The sequence below is a fragment of the Lactuca virosa genome, chromosome 5 (assembly GCF_052849685.1).
Source record: "Lactuca virosa cultivar CGN04683 chromosome 5, Lactuca_virosa_CGN04683_v6, whole genome shotgun sequence".
NCBI classification, from domain to species: Eukaryota; Viridiplantae; Streptophyta; class Magnoliopsida; order Asterales; family Asteraceae; genus Lactuca; species Lactuca virosa.
In genome coordinates this window covers 42,749,155-42,766,319 of record NC_136430.1, presented here as the reverse complement: position 1 = coordinate 42,766,319, position 17,165 = coordinate 42,749,155, and the positions used below count along the sequence as shown (strand labels likewise).

The window sequence follows — 17,165 nt, the reverse complement described above, 5'->3', positions numbered from 1 at the left end:
TTTGTCTAATCTAAATAACTTTTTTTTTTTTTTTTTGTAAACAATTAGTGTTAGATATAATTACAAAAGTATACTGCCAATAATAACCTAACTTTTAGATTAAAAAAATTTAAATGTTATATACATTTGAAATATATATATATATATATATATATATATATATATATATATATATATATATATATATATATATATATATATATATATATATATATATATATATATATATACATTTCAAATGTTATATACATTTGAAAATTTAACCTATGTTTTTTTTCCTCCCGAAAAAAAAAAAAGATTGGTTTTAAAGTTAAAAATATAATTAAGTATTTTTTTTTCTTTCTAAATGCACATTTTCATTCACCAATAGACTGTAAAGATAATTTTACAACATAAAGGTATTTCACAATTTACCACTTGTTAAATGTGTGTCTTCCATTTATTAGTTAAAATGATGATCAATTTGTCAAATGGATCAATTTATGTTGGTTGTTTTTACAATCATATATAAATGACGTTTGAATAGTTGTACCGAAAGACATGTAAAAATAAATAAAAATAAAAGTCAAAGACCAAGTTGGACTTGAAGCAATAGTTCGAAGGAATCAAGTCCCTAAAAATGTTATTTTTAGGTAGGGTCGTAGGGATGTCAAAACCCCTGTAACGGTGGTTTGAGGGGGTGTGGTATAAGCAATTCGGGGGAAGAAAACGTGAAATGAGGGATTTCAGAAGCAGAGAAAATAAATAGTCATTTAATCTGTCATCTAACATAGATGTGAAAGATAAGAAAACATATAAGTTGTGTTTATTTGATTGAAGTGGAAAAAATGACATTTATGATCGAGCCATTTGAAGGTGTGTTTTGGAAACTTTGATTGGTTATCACAAAAATCTTTAGTAGGCTACGTGGAGTGGTCACCACCAACTCACCGGAAAAGTGGTGTCACCTCTGCGCCACGTCACCTTCACCACCAACCCACTCCACTATGGAAATGGTCACCACTAACAACATTTACTTTTTTTTTTTTTTAACATTATATTAAATAAATAACATATTTTATAAATAACATATTTTATATTAATTAAAACCACATTACATAATTTAAAACATAGAAAATTAAAACTAAAATACTAAAAAAACATAATTCATACTTAGAAAATTAAACCTAAATTACTAAAAAACATCAAATCTAGTTGCGATATTGGTCGAGAACTTCTTGTTGAATTTTCAAAAACACCCTTAAATTTTCCGGGTCAAGATTTGGTTGCGGCACTGTGTTTACGATTTGAAGATTGGTGAGTGCCAATTGTTGCCGGCATTGCTCCTCCGTTGAATCAAATTTTTTTTCTAAAAAATTTAGAGTTTTTTTCGATTTTCTCCGCTAATACGTCCTCGTTGGTTGATTTCCCGCTATACGAAGCCCCCTTTCTCGCTTTATCCCTTCCCGGTGGTCAACGAAGATGGACGTCCGATGGACCCTCCCCCTCGGTGGCGTCGAACTCATCATTGAGGTCGAGGTTAGCACCGATGTTCGACTCAGACGTTCTCGACCTTTTGTTGGAACCGGTGGTAGATCCCGAATGCGCCGTTTCCGGATAAAGGACCTATTTTGGGCCATTGCGACAAACTTCTCACGCTTTTTGGTTGCCAAAAGGTTTACCATTGTTGGTAATTTTGTATTGGTGCAACGCCGTTGACAAAATGTTGAAATCGTTGCTACCACTTAGATGCATATTTTTTAGATTGTCAAATACGCCATTAAATTTGGTACACGTCGCTCTAAGATCATGCCATTTAGCATTGACTGAATCATATGTCCAGCTCGTTTGTCTTCCTAATAACGCGTGGAAGTGGTCTAAAACACGATTCCAAAAGCTTTGTCCTAATTGCGCGTTGCCGACATCCCCGTCTTGTGATATGGCAATCCAAGCTTTAGCTAAAGCTGCCTCCTCCTCCTCGGTCCATTGGGTATTTTTCTTTTTTGTTGAATCTTTTGATTTTTTTTGCCTTCTACAACTTGGTTGTGTTTCTTGAACCCGTTCGTCGTCGTCTTCAATGTCGAGGTTTACGGGTTGAGATTGCGATAATGGAACTTGAGATGGTTGTAAACTTGGTTGTGGATGTTGGGAAGTTTGGGGCTGAAATCGCGGAGCAGGTTGTTGTTGAAACGGTTGAAATTGGGATTGAACAAATTGTGGTGGTGATTGTTGTTGGTAGTAGTGTGGGTGGTATGAAAGATTGGTGAATAGAGGTTGTTGTTGAACGGGGGATGATAACAATTGCATATAGCCAATGTTCGCTAACAGATCATTTGGAGTGTTTGGGGTGTTCGGGGTGGGTGAGTTATTTTGGTTTGGATCCATGGAGGAAAGTGTATTTTTTGAATGAGAGTATATGTGTTTGTGTTCAAAGTTTGTTGTGTGTTTGAAATGTAAAAATATGTTGATATATATAGAGAAATGATTGTTAGTAATTAATTAATTAATTAATTTTTTTTTTTTACAAACGGTCAAGAGCGCAACAACGGTCAAAAAAGTCTTCCCCCAATCAAATCACCCGTCTTCGTCCGTCTCCAGCTCCACGGAACAAGAAACCCACCAGAAGGTGGGGCGGTGTTCACGCGTGAAGGGGGCTGACACGTCAGCTCCCACACGTCTTTCTGCTTCCACTCCGGGTAGCCTTAAAGAAAACTATGGTTCATATGTCAAAACAATAAGCATCACATTACTGAATACTGATACAAAAAGTAAAACCATATTACATATATATATATTTACACCGAGGTTTAAAGTAACATGATGAAAGGCTTTTACAGTTTTACTCTTATTAGTGGAATACCTTATTTTGAATACCCGATATCCCCTAATTACTTTCTGAAAATGCATTTCCAAACACTTGTTTAGAAAAAGAAAACCAAAATGAATTCAAGGTAAAAGAAGGGAAAAAGGCCGAGGAGGAGAAATTTAATTGAAGTATGGGGTTCATCCCACATCTTCAGCTTAGAAGAAACAAAAGGCTTCCAAGTGATTATATAAACCAAGCAACTGGAGAAGAGAAAGGCACGCAGCCATGCAGTGAGCACAAAGCGAACTATTCTTTCGCCTTTTACTAAAGAATACCGTGTGCGCGTTGTCTATAGTGGCATACGCCTATTTTTGGAGAGTCTCTTCTTCTTGAAGAGCTCCAACCAATCAAAGTTAAAATTTATTTTGTTTACCAAATAATACTTGTCAAACTTTCTACTACACTTAATTTAAAATATATTGTTTAACTTAACTACTTACAAAATATATATTCTTTGTCATATTAGTCTCAAACCTTGTTAGCTTTTAAGCTAACGATGTATAACATTAATTTATCTATCATGTATACTTATAACTTTCAAAATCATATAAATCAAGTCATTTTCCTAACACTTTTAATCAAATTAGTGATGACAGTCATTCCATCGTCATTTGTCCCAAACGAACCATATAATATGTTACTGAATCCGATTAGAAATAAGCAAAAGTACTGTAATTGCCTACACTTGTAAAGTCAGGCTTGGTTGCCTAAAACATTTTGTCTAACTTTCTCCTTGTATACAATTAGTGTTTAAATGTGATCACAAACTATATTATTAAAAATGTTAAATATATTGAAAAACTTTGCATAACAATTTAGCTATTTTTTTATTATAACAACTAAACCCGTTAAAAATAAAACATAACTAATAAACGAGTCAGAAATCACCATCTCTACCACTGATATAAGTTAAAACATAGCAACTGATAAATTCTTTTGTTAGAAAAAAAAGACACTCAAATAGTCTGCTAAAAGCAATAATATACTTGTCAACTAAAATATGCAACATATTAAGAACCATCTCTAATTGTCACTTTTTTATGGCTTTTTTAGTAGTTGTACAACCCATTGCAAATCCTTTTTACCATTTGAATGTTTTTTATGGCTTCTGCCACTTGGAAATCTATAACTACTTATTCCTTTTATTTAATTTCTACATTTAATAAAAGTTTATTTAACACCATACTTGCATTTACGTGGTAAACCTTTATCATTTTATTAAATATACAAGATAAAAATGAATGTATTCAAGCAGGTTTGTCATAATAGATGAGTATAATTAGTTTGTTATATATGACGTGCACTTAAAAAAGGACAATGTAGATGAGGATTGAGGAGCTTTATAAGACATTTAAGATAGATGAGTTTAATTTAGTTGATTTTAAGAAAAAGCTTTTAAAAAGGTTGATCTATTGAAGAATGTGTTAAAAATAGAAATCATTTGAAATGTTAACAATGGGAGATGTTATAATTGGAAACCAATTACCTTATGCCATGACACTGATTTAAATTTTAAATGCTTATTTATGCAACAATGTTATAGTGATACATGGTTTCATATTTTGGATCTACAAAGTCGTAGAACAATTTAGGGGCGAAATCAAGCCTCATATTAAACACAAGTTGTACACATCAAAGCCTTTTTCATCACAAGGACAAAATATGAAACTCATGAGGTATCTGAAGGTGTGTTTTGGAATGCAAAAATCTTTGATAAGGCAAACTATGATTCTCAGTGTATAGAAGCTAATTAATAAGCATCACGTTACTGAAAAAGAAGTAGAGTTAACAAGAAGACAAATGCCAGTGAGAATTGGTCTAACCTAGAAATGTGAAAGGATCAATCTTTCAAGTGAGTAGAGTTAACAAGAAGACAGAGCATCAGAAAAATCAACTGTATTTGATGATGTTGGCGCTACTTACAACCTATGATTTAGTGTTAGGAGCAAATATCTTGCAAGTATGCAAGTCTCATTGACACCTTGTTACTTTACAAAGTTTGCACAATAACTTATTTACAAAATAGATCAAAAATTATAACATGTCTTTTCCAGCATCACATCTAAAGTGTATGGTCTCAAGTAGTCATAAAGATACAAATACCTTGTTAATTTTAAAGTATAAAACACCTTTTTAAGCTTATATACATACTCCCACGGAAATAATTTATCAATTATATGTACTCAATACTTTTAGAACCATATCAATTATTGTTCATTCCATGGTCATTTTGTCCCAAATCACTATCTCTACTACTAAAAAAACATACAACTCATAAATGCTTCTTTTAGAAAAAAAAAAAACATACGCAAATAAAATAATCTTCTAAAACAATAATATAGCATAATCAACCCAAAATCAAAAAGCTTCAAAACACATTTATTCAATGTTAAATCCCCACAAAAATCTCTAATTCAGCAACAAAGAGAAAGCAAGAAGAAATAGATTTTAATTTTTCCCAAGCTCCTTTTCAAGCATGGCCCTGACCCTCATAGGCAGCCCATACAACTTTATAAAGCCAGCAGCATCAGCCTGATCATAAATCTGGCCACTTTCAAACGAAGAAATATCCTCTCTATACAAACTAAACGGACTCTTCCTGCTAGCCACAATAACTGAACCTTTATACAACTTAAGTGTCACCGAGCCCGAGGTCGTTTTGGTAATATTCTCCATAAACGCATCCATGGACTCACGGAGCGGGTCGAACCACCGACCCGCATACACCAACTCAGCGTATTTGAGGGCCATGATGTCTTTGAATTGGATGGCTTCTCGATCGAGTGTGAGGGACTCAAGTTCACGACATGCTGCGGCTAAGATGGTCCCACCGGGGGTCTCGTAGACCCCACGGCTTTTCATTCCGACCAAACGGTTCTCCACCATGTCGATTCGACCGATTCCATGACGACCACCGATGTCGTTGAGTTGGGATAGGAGAGTCGCGGGGGAAAGTTCGATTCCGTTGATGGAAACGGGGATTCCGGAGACAATTCCAATCTCCAGGTACCTAATAGTATTACAAAGTTAGAAAAACAATTTATAATTTTATTATACACATGAAAATCTAAATTTAGAGAGAAAAAAAAAATGTTACTCGGGTTTGTCAGGGGCATCTTCGGGGTCAACAGACATCATGTACATATCCTTCTTGGGTTCATTTGCGGGGTCTTCCAAGATGTCTCCCTTCAACAACAACAACAAAAAACAATCAGATCAAGATTTTTTTTTTTTTTTTTTTTTTTGACACATAAAGATATATAGTTACCTCGTGACTGAGATGCCATAGGTTTCTGTCTCTACTATAGATGGATTTCTTTGTGACTGGAACAGGGACATTGTGTTTCTTGGCATATTCAATTGCATCTTCTCTCCCTGTTATGTCCCATTCTCTCCAAGGAGCCACAACTTGGAGATCAGGATTCAGAGCGAAAAATGTCAGCTCAAAACGCACCTGTAAAAATTTATAAAATTTAATATTATGTCTTTATTGTAAAAAAGAAAAAAGAAAAAAGAAAATCATAATCTTAAACATGCCTGATCATTTCCCTTTCCTGTGCATCCATGGGCAACTGCATCAGCTCCCACTTCTTTTGCAACATCCACCATAGCCTGTAAATGTTCATCACAACATTTTTTCAAATTTTGGAAGGTTTTTAGATAACAATTTACTTATTTACCCATTAACTATTCTTAGTTAACCTTTGCAATAACGGGTCGAGCCATTGAAGTTCCCAATAAGTACTTTCTCTCGTATACAGCTCCAGCTCTCAAACAAGGGAATACATAATCTTTCACAAATTCTTCTGTCAAATCTTTCACAACCAATTGACATGCACCACTAGCCTTAGCTTTTGCTTCCAGACCTTCCAATTCTGATATCCCCTAAATGAAGTAGAAATCATTGAAAATGTGAAGGCTTGTTTAGCTGATATTGTATTCTTTAGGGGTTATCTCCCTCTCTGATACATTAAACAACACTTTTTTTATTTCTTTACACTAGCCACTATGCGTTGCCAGGTTTTATGACTTTAGACAAAAACTTGATATGTAGATGCAAAAATAAGCATAATATTCTGTCAAAATTAGCTCAGAGTGGTGTTCTTTTTCTGCATTTAAGCAAGGATAACACTTTTCTTGCCAATCAAACCAACTGATTACCAAATACACTAAAAAACTTACTTGACCAACATCTGCAGTAAAGCAGACAACCTCACATCCATAATTCTCCCTGCAACATTTTTACCAAGTTACTAGAAGATATCGGATGTAATCTATGAATAAAATGTAGATAGGTCTATATATATATATATATATATAATAAAGCATTCTCTTCCTCATGAAATGGAAAACCTTAAAAAAACATTTTGCATGTGTTCAAGATTAGCATCTTGTAGTTAAAAATCTACAAGAAAAAACCTTTAGAACTTAACAGAAATCTCAAATTTGTCTATCAAGATTGGATCAAGTCTATTAGTATTAATAATGGGTTAAGTAAGGAATCCTGAACTGGATGTATGTTGTAAAATGTAATGTAATGTACCTTAGCCAAGGAACAATGACGGAGGTATCCAAGCCACCACTATAAGCTAACACAACTTTGTTCAATTTGCCACGAAGACCCCTTTCTTTAGTTCCACTTGATGCATCTGTTTCCTTATCACTGGCCAAAACTGCTTGAATTGCTGTCCATCAACCACATTCCGTATATTAAGCAATTTAACACCATAAAATATTAATGAAATTGACAGGGTTTGCTCAAGAACAAAACAACATTTTGAAGGGGTGTTTGGAAGTGTGTTTACAAACTAATTGTGGCGATTAGAAACTTTGAATCAGATTCAAATAATTAATTTATTAAAATTTGGGAATTGGGATGGTTAGGCGATTTTACGTTTATCTCAATGGTTACAACAGTTTACCCCAAAATACGACTATTTGAATCAAATCCAAACAACCCTAGTACAAATATTCTTAGTTCACTCTTCTTATCTCACACGATGATCAAATTCTACGTGTAGGTTTAGAAGATGCCAAAACGACATAGTGAAGTGATTAAGCTAAAATACCTTGATTTTTACAGGCCTGAGAAAGATTCCTAGTGTTATGATGAACAAATGCCACTCCACCAAACTCACTTGATTTAGCCCCTAATTTACACTCTATCATAAAACAAAAGACATTTCACAAACTGGTATTGTCTATATCGAAACAACAACTAGAAAAAAAGACTACCCCGATTTGGAACAGGAACAAGGGGTTTTGCTGCAGATGTGGTGACCTGCAAGTGAGCCATGGTCAACGGCGTATCTCCTTAGCTAGCACGCACGCACGCACGCACAATTATCGGACAGTTTGTAGTGACGACTAGGGTTTATACAAAAATAGGGTTTAAACCATCTATTAAAACTTAACCGTTTCAGATTTGAAGGTGGGTGGGCTTTGTAATTTGTAATTTCTCTTGTTGGGCCTCTATTTTCTCTTGACAGGGTAACTGCTCGTACTTTCTATGACATTTTTTTTTGTTGGAGATAGACTCTCATTCCATATGGTCAATTATCATGCTTTCAACAAATCAAAAGATACGGATTAAATGATATATTTGTCAATCATGAAGATGTATTTTCCTTGTAATTTGACAATGACAAAGGTTTACAACATGTTTTTGAGAAGGGTCTTTGGAGTATAAAAGATACTCCCATTCTCAATAGACAATGGGATTTGGAAACCTCCCTCAAAATGATAGGGTTCCGGTTTGGTGAACGTTTATATCCCACTTCAACTTTCCAATAAGGACGCATTGGTAAAAAGCTTGGAAACCCATTCCAGGTTGATTCTTATACAACATTTAGATGTGAAATTTGCTGCAGGTTTATGCTTTCCTTATTTATTGAAATGTAAAATGTTGGCTAAGTAAGTTTGGAATGATGTAATCAAAATAAAAGGTCAATACTCCCAAAGGTACCACCACTACTTGGAGACCTAAGAGATGTGACCAATGCAATATATTTGGCCATGACCACTATTCGTGTCCTATCCATGTTGTTCTTCCAACTTCGGTTGAGCAAACTTCCAATGGCATGGCTTAAAACGGTTGGTCAATGATGATATAGTTACAGTTTTAGTTTTTTCCCTATTTCTTCTACTTTGGTGCTTTTGGGCTTGGGCGAATCATTTGTAGTGTTTTATATATTTTACATGAGGCTTGTTTTCTCTTACCAATAAAATAAAATAAAATACAAATGAAACTTTAAAAACAAATTTGATGTTAATATAACACCATATTTTGTGATACACCAAATTCAGTTATCGATTTTTTTAAATATATTTAAGTCGTATTTAAGAACAATCTGCTTAATTTGTTTGGTAAATAAGAATCCAAAACGACGTTATCATACTAATAGGGTTGACTTACGAAAGCAATATTTTATTTAACTTTAAACTTGTGTATATATTTGACAATAGTCGAGTATTATTGTATTAAACCAAAATGAAAACGTAGGATATAATTGAAGAAAATCAAACAGTTTTTTACCAAACGACCTGAGCCACACTTTTTTTATTTTATCCTTGTACTAATGGAACTTGAATCAAATAAATAAATAAAGATATGGATATAGATATGCACAAGATTGATTGATTGACTGATTGATATAACTTTTATTCCTATCCAGCAGCAGTTGGTGTCAAATAAATAAACCAAAAAAGACAAAAAGAGATGGAGATGGAGATGGGGTAAAGAAACAAAACAAAAGCTGATGATAACTATGATGATGCAGCCTTTTATGCCAACCATCTCACAGAGACCGAGACCACTCACTACTTGAGAGAGAGAGAGAGAGAGAGAGAGAGAGAGAGAATATTTTTTAAGTTAAAAAAGAAAGAAAGAGCCTCTTCCTCCTCCTCCTATACTTGATGATGATGATTGTACAAAGGAACATGAGTAGTAGAATGTGTATTTTATCACATGAAGTAGCTGAGAGGCTTCTTTCTTCTTGATCCTCCTTCTCCATACAGCTCGTTCCATTGCACAAGCTCATTCATGTTTACCGACTCGGAAGACACGCTCGCACAAACCTATCATCCACAATCAACAATAATATTTTAATAATTATAACCTATTTTATTATCTCTTTTAATATAAACAGTAAACAGTACTACCCTACCTGTTCATGTGCAAATTTAAAGTCGTCCAGGTTCAAAGCCCGGATATCAGAACTCTCGCTTAGAGCTGGGACTGGTTTGCCTTCTGCTATAGCTGCAGCATGCTCCTGAATCATTCATCCAATTCATATCATATCATATCAATCCATCCACAAAAACTAAGTTTTAAAAAGTACCTAAAATACTGTCTGTACCTACCTTTTTCTCCTTTTCTATGATTTCTCTAATCGGACAATGCGCCGCAGTTACACATAGATTCTGCAATGCAAAGCAATATAAAATAAAATATCATCACCTTCAACATTATTAATTTTTAATTTAAAAAAAAAAAAAAAGACAACAAACCTTTAGGTCACTTCCAGAGTATCCCTCGGTCATGCTAGCCACTGCATCCAAATCTATATCAGGAGATAAATCTTCTTTTGCCAGTATTACCTTTAAGATCTTTGCTCTATTCGCCGCGTCTGGTAAATTCACCATCAATCTAAGACACATTACATTAAATTAATCAATATTTTATATATTAAAAAAAGAAAAAGCATTAGGATTGAGATTATTACCTACGGGGGAGCCTTCTAATAACAGCCTCATCGAGGTCAAAAGGTCTATTTGTGGCTGCAAGCACAAGAACCCTCTCTGTATCTTTTGTGCGCAGACCATCCCAATTCACCATAAATTCATTCTTCATCTTCCTCATTGCTTCATGCTCCCCCGGATTCTCCCTCCTCCCCAACATGCTATCCACCTGCCCCATTCCCATTCATACAAATTAACACCACAGACCACACTATTTTCAAATCAATTACTCTCAAATCACACAAACAAACTTACTTCGTCCACAAACACAACACTCGGGGAAATCTTGCTAGCCAGCGTAAACACAGCCTTCACGTACTTTTCACCCTCACCAAACCACTATTACCAAACAAACAAACAAACAAAAACTCACATCACATATATATATATATATATATATATATATATATATATATATATATATATATATATGCTTAATTAATCATTAAGTCATTGGTTTCTAAATCTAAATAATAGTAGTATTAGTATATTACCTTTGATGTGATGCTTGACATGGATATATTTATGAAGTTAGCACCAGCCTCCGTCGCCACAGCCTTAGCAAGCATAGTCTTTCCAGTTCCAGGAGGCCCAAACAGAAGGATACCCTTGCATGGCTGTAATTTTAAAAACATTCATTATTTTCATAATAATTCCCTTTAACTCTTTTAATCACATCAAATATATTAAAAATGAAGACCTTGGTTAATTGGCCCTTGCAAAAAAGTTCGGGTCTTTGTAGAGGAAGCATCACCAGCTCCTTCAACGTATCTTTAACTTTTTCCAATGCTCCAATATCATCAAATGTTACTCCAATGTCACTAGGAGGAATCACATCCGCTAGAAGCCTTTTCTCAAACTCATTTTCCGTTACAACATCCTATCAATATTAATATTAATCAAAACTGTCAGCAAATTTCATATAAACTCCAAATCTCTTATAAACCATCAAGTAACATCACCTTGAGAGATTTCTTCAAGCTCTTGGATTCATTCTGAATTGCTTGGAGAATTTCAATACCGTATTGTATGCTGCCAAATTAACAATTACATATTCTTTACTACGCTTCCCAACAAAAAACATTATCATTATATACTATTTTTATCAATACGTTACTTTATCTTTTATCCTAGTATCCATCCATGTATTTACATTTCTTTACCCACGATAGCAACATACTTATACTTATTTTACCGATAACAACCACAGACTTATTTATTGTTTACTCATATCGTAATAAAACTGCACTTACAATTTCTTACCCGTAATACCAATATGTAACATGAAACTTGTAAGCATTTTACAGTTTCAAGTTATATATTGGGTTGCTATTATGTGTAGAAAATAAAATACATTGGCCCTTTTGGTAGAAATAGATAGTAATACCCACACCACATGACAATTTGCTCAAAAAAAACATACTGTATATAGGAAAACAGAAGAGTGAGATTAAGTAAGTGAGTTTTAAATAATAGGGTACCTGTCGTTTGAGAGAGCAAGTCTTGCCTCTGGGTCAGCTTGAGCGTGCTGCATTAGATGATGGCTTAGAGCCCATCCAACAACCTTCTCAGCACCTTCAATATAAATTATAATGCCAAAATATTTATTTAAATAATAATTCACTTGCAAGATTCTCAAAATCAATCTTACATTCACATACCTTCGTTTGTAAGCAACTGATCCTTGATGCATAACGTCTCAAGCCCATCACATTCTAAACCAGTCCTATTAAGAACCTGTCATAATAGATCCATTTTAATCTAAAAAGGAAGGAAGATTTGGCATCGAATTTAATTTTAGAAAACCTGTAATAGCACTAGTAATTGATTAGGAATGAAAAGTGTGAGTTGCTCACATTACGTAGATTGTTGAGATTTCCCTTCATCTTTAAGGTTTCAGAATCACGATCCAATAGCTGTTTCCAACTGGCAAGGAGGTTCTCATCCTGAGGCATGTGAATGGCCACTTTATTCGGAAAAAGTCTGGTTAAAAGCTTAGTCGCCTTCGGAACCTCCTTCCCCCTTTCATGTAGCCTCCCAAAACTATCCTGAATATTATATAAACATCATGCTCAATACCATTACATAAATGCCCTTTATTATCTTATCTTATTAATTATTATTATATAAATAGTCTTCAAGTAAAGAAACTATATTTTCAGGCTTCAGCTTAAACTTGTGGAGTAGAGGCAGAACAAGTCCTTACCGGAAAAGCCAGGTCAAGAAGAGCTGTTTGGTTGCTGCCAAATTTTGTAAAAAGCAAACCACCAGGATGTGACTGCAACAAAAGCAAACAAACTGCAATTATATCATAAAACTTTAACAACATAAAAGGAATTGGACTAAAATTTTACCTTTTCTTTGCGACTATCTGTATGAGTTTGTGAACCAATAACAACAACATTGTCTGGTAGCTTTTCAAGCCTGGTTTTAAATGTTGAATATGATTCTGAGCTCCCAACAATCGACTTCTCTGCATCTTTCATGAACAAAATAAAAGGAACATTCCTACTCTCACTGGTTACAACCTGCAGCAACAATCCATTCATTATCTACCCTTATAAAAATGGAGGAATGATAATCATATATTTGGGGGCCCAAAGCATACCTCAAACAAAGTGGTAATGAGCAATTTATCCAGATCTTCAACCCCAGTTGAATCCAATCGAAGCTCATTAGCAGAGCAGAAGTATCCATAACCCCCATCACAAAGTCCACCAAGGTCAACCCCATCAGTAACGACTTTATCAAATTTCACACCAATTTTTGAGAGAGAATTGTCTTCAAAAGGTAGCAGAACCTTCCCACGAGCTCCAGCAGTAGGACCCCTTTAGGTCAAGAAAACATAGCAACCAACCAAAACTTTAACTAGGAAACAAACACAAGAGTTGTATTGTACCACATGAAAACCAGATTGTACCTTGAAGAAGAGTATATGGCTCCTGAAGTAGGACCTATATATTTCACTCTGTCATCTACATGTTTGTATTTAAACGGGTAAGAACTGGAATAAGAAAAGAATAAGCAATTAGAAGAGAGTGAGTGCATAATGCATACCCAATTTGAATGTGGGGGTTTTAGAGGTTCCTGCAACTGGAGGGACAAAGTCAACCTCCATTTTTTGTTGTGGCTCAGAAACACTTTCATTCCCCGGAGCATCCAATTCACTAGGGCTGGTGCTTTGCTTAGTGCTTCCTTCTTTCAATAGCTCGGCTTTCAGTGATAAACCCTAAAACACAAATTCACCAAATGACTTCTCGTTTCTAAACTTAAAATAAGCATTTTGGCACCATAATAATAATAATAATAATGAAATCTTACACCCAGAAACGAATGGCTATCAAATATAAGCAATTTGGCACCATAATAATGAGCAAGTGCCTTTGCTAGCATCTCTTGATAAATTTCAGATCCTGAAAAGGAGGATTAAAACTCAGAAGGAAAATACATAGTAGCAAAGATCCAAACTCCAAACATTTTATACAATGCAAGCAATAGCAATATAGTTTCATTAATTTGCTTATTATAGCATCCTACTGTCTTAATAAGAATTTTTATTTAAGTAGAATGCTATAATTGATGGATTTTTCAAAAGTATAAAAAGGAAGGAAAAGGCAGAATGCTATAACTGGTGATTTTTCAAAGTAGAATGCTGTAATAAACAGTTTTGAAAGTAGGATGCTATAATAGACAGATAAATGACAGTATGTTGGCTGTTTTTGCATAGGTTAGGATCTCAATTTCTTTTCTAAAACATTTGCAGAAGCTACAATAATGAAATTAGTACTGAAGATCTACATAATAAACAGATTAATGAAAAGCAGTTAAAAATGGGCTTATGGAAAATTCATAGTTTCTATTTGATGCCAAACTGTTAAGAAGCATAATTTAAGACATACCTGCAGGCCCAGAAAGCAAGATTCTAGGATTCACAGTTGGTAGTTCAGAGGCATATTTAACTTGGTCTCTATGCTTCAAATGTATATAAGAAGCTGCAATAAGAACATTTTTTGTGTTCTCACTGCATAAAAAAAGTAGAAAAGACATAAGAAAAACATGGCCAGATCCTTTAATAGCATGACAAATGGTCCATTGAGTATAAAACCTTAAATAATAAGGGAAGTCATCAAAAGAAACTCCAACTTCCTTCCCATCAATAATCCCTGCAAAAATCTCTTCCTTCAACATTGCAGATCTTATAGACATCCCTGGAACCGGAGGCAGTGAATCCCTTGTTTCCAATACCTGTCAAAAAATTATATTTTCCATCAAGTTACAAAATAATAACTAGAAGATGATGTCAGCAGTCAGCAGTTGGGAAATAATGTTAATTAGGCACAGAAAGCTTTACATTTCCTGTTTCAACAATACTAGGATCTAGATTGCTGCCAAGTGGCGTGATCTTGCTGGTAGCTCCAATTTCAGATGCACTATCATTTCCAGTATTTGTAGCTGAATTCACTTCTAGACCATCAATCTCATCATCATGATTAGGAGCAGGCTTCAAACGAGATACATCTGCTCTAAGATTTGAAAGAGATGCCAAAATTGAAGCACCTGCAACTGCTGATGGGTCCCCTGCACGTCTTTCAGTATGCAGCGTTTTGGATGTATGTGTTTTTAACAACACATCGCTTGTTAGCTGCTGGAAAATCTATTGGAAGGAAGATTAAAGAAAACCCCAGAAGAAAAAATAATAATACTAGTAGTAGTAACAAACACTGGAAACTGGAAAGGAAGGATACATAAGCATGAGTCCCAGGAGGACCAAAAGCAACTTCATCTCCTGAATTCAAAACATGGTTTGTACCCTTCTTAATACTCTTCCCATTTATATGCACAGATCCCTTGCTTCCTTTGCTTTCAAGCACAGCAGAACCACCTTCGAGCTGATCATGTCGACAAACAGTAAGTATTCATACTGCAAGTAGACAATATGGAGTTCATCTCCAAGAATCCCCTATAAACTTCTGTTTGTTTGTGCTTAATCTTAATGTCATGTGAATCCCTAAATATCACTTAGTAGTTAGTAAGTACCTCATCAGGCTTGATAGTGCAAAGAATAGCGCTTATATCCTTGATGGAAAGATTAGCATTCTTGTTTGATCCAACTAAAAAGTTTGCTGTATAAACGGTCATGGTTTGGTTCTGCCAAAAAAAAAAACAACACATTTCTTTCAGCTCTATGTATCCCTTTGCTGAAATAAAGAGGAAGGATTTATACTAACCGATGGACTCTGAGCAAGAAGCCTGCACCAAGGTGTGGCCATCTCACAGCTCTGATTTTGCTGCTTCCATGAAGAGAATGAACTTCTCAGCTTCTCCCCTAAAATGGGCACCGATGCTTCATAGCAACCAATAAAAACCCTCAGCATTAAGTGGTTAAGCCCTTTCCAATAAAAAATACCCAACTAAGAAGAAACTTTTGCTCTTCAATACTAATGTCTAATACTCATAACAAGCATATCTCAACAAGTGCCCAAAAGCCCCATTAGACTTCTGTGGGTAAACAAATTTATATCGACAGTTAAGCACACATGTTGACTTCTGCACTCCTTAGAATGTGTGCTAATCCTAAACCCTGATGTGTTCTGTACCTACACTATTGTTTAGTTGATCATTTTCATCATGAATTTCAGACCATGAGATGTGGTTCTTAACAGCTACAAACCCAACAGATTAGATTTAACAATGCAGAAAGCCTAACATTTTAGTAATTTGCATGCAATAGATTTAGAAGACAGCGAAAAAACAACTTGCCTTGAGCGATCGGAGTGACGACGGATGCAGCCGGAGCCGCCTCCGGCTTCCCAGCACTAACAGCCTCGCCTTCGGCGCTTCCATCTTTCCGTTGATAACTTGCTGCGGCATTTTCAGGTGGATCCAGCGCCGTTGGCGAACTAAATTCTTTCGAATTGTCTACCACCGGCTGTTGCAAAGGTTCCTGCGGCGTCGATTTCTCCGATGCACCACCATTATCAGCCTATGAACATAAAATTAAATCAAGGCTCAATCAAGACGGGTGAAATTCGAGAAACGACGAAGAAAAGTGCGTGAAACTACGGGGGGTAGAGCATTTGGGACCTTTTGGCGTTTGGGGGACGGGGGTTTCTGTTCGGAAGACGATGATCGTTTGTTGTTGCTGTTGTTGTTTGATATAGATCCGCTGCGACGCGTTGACACCATATCTTTGTGCTTCTTTGTTGTCTTCTTCGTCGTCTTCGTCCTCTCCGAGAGAGAGAAACAGAGCGAGAGAGAAAGAGTCTAGAGAGGGAGAGAGATAGAGAGAGAAACCGAATGAGACGAAGGGAATAAGAGAGAGAGAGAGAGAGAGAGAGAGAGATGAGCAAATATTGTTTCCTCAAAAAGGAAAAAATAAAAAAGATTTATGTAAGCAATTTTTAAGTAGTAGACGTTAGATTTACTAAATTTGTTAATCTTACACTTTGCATGTCTAAAGTTTCAAGATTTAATTTTATGCCCTCATTGTTTGATTTTCTTTAAAAGGGTTATTTGTCTAATTGTTGTACTACGGTGGCATTTGGATGTATGTCCTTTGAAATGTTATTTGATTATTGTG

At 35.1% G+C, this 17,165-nt stretch overlaps 2 protein-coding genes and 1 non-coding gene across 4 annotated transcripts; 1 reads left to right on the top strand and 2 right to left on the bottom strand.

The window, feature by feature from the left end:
• Window positions 1–3,066: 3,066 nt before the first annotated feature.
• On the top strand, window positions 3,067–3,184 carry LOC145118243 (U5 spliceosomal RNA). The gene has a single exon (XR_013713203.1). It is a non-coding gene; the product is annotated as a U5 spliceosomal RNA (small nuclear RNA).
• A 1,979-nt stretch (window positions 3,185–5,163) lies between these two features.
• Window positions 5,164–8,232, bottom strand: LOC145115211 (arginosuccinate synthase family). Of its 2 annotated transcripts, XM_079051448.1 has the most exons (9): window positions 8,081–8,232; window positions 7,915–8,007; window positions 7,389–7,530; window positions 7,028–7,076; window positions 6,548–6,730; window positions 6,383–6,457; window positions 6,114–6,299; window positions 5,943–6,031; window positions 5,164–5,855 (listed from the first exon to the last, which is right to left on the bottom strand). In XM_079051448.1, the coding sequence occupies exons 1-9, from the start codon at window positions 8,139–8,141 to the stop codon at window positions 5,294–5,296; spliced, it is 1,440 nt and encodes a 479-aa protein (XP_078907574.1). In that variant the 5' UTR covers window positions 8,142–8,232; the 3' UTR covers window positions 5,164–5,293. The 2 variants fall into 2 exon arrangements, with proteins under 2 accessions (XP_078907574.1, XP_078907575.1); XM_079051449.1 differs by lacking the exon at window positions 7,915–8,007.
• Window positions 8,233–9,468: 1,236 nt separating this feature from the next.
• On the bottom strand, window positions 9,469–16,956 carry LOC145114745 (uncharacterized). Its single transcript, XM_079050833.1, has 26 exons — window positions 16,670–16,956; window positions 16,346–16,568; window positions 15,814–15,929; window positions 15,623–15,733; window positions 15,331–15,474; window positions 14,937–15,239; window positions 14,691–14,830; window positions 14,485–14,606; window positions 13,907–13,998; window positions 13,643–13,814; window positions 13,506–13,560; window positions 13,194–13,413; window positions 12,940–13,113; window positions 12,792–12,863; window positions 12,442–12,633; window positions 12,247–12,322; window positions 12,067–12,160; window positions 11,548–11,617; window positions 11,286–11,465; window positions 11,080–11,202; window positions 10,841–10,924; window positions 10,570–10,754; window positions 10,355–10,493; window positions 10,208–10,267; window positions 10,012–10,116; window positions 9,469–9,922 (listed from the first exon to the last, which is right to left on the bottom strand). Exons 1-26 carry the CDS (start codon window positions 16,769–16,771, stop codon window positions 9,809–9,811), a joined length of 3,468 nt encoding a protein of 1,155 aa, XP_078906959.1. The 5' UTR covers window positions 16,772–16,956; the 3' UTR covers window positions 9,469–9,808.
• Window positions 16,957–17,165: the final 209 nt, after the last annotated feature.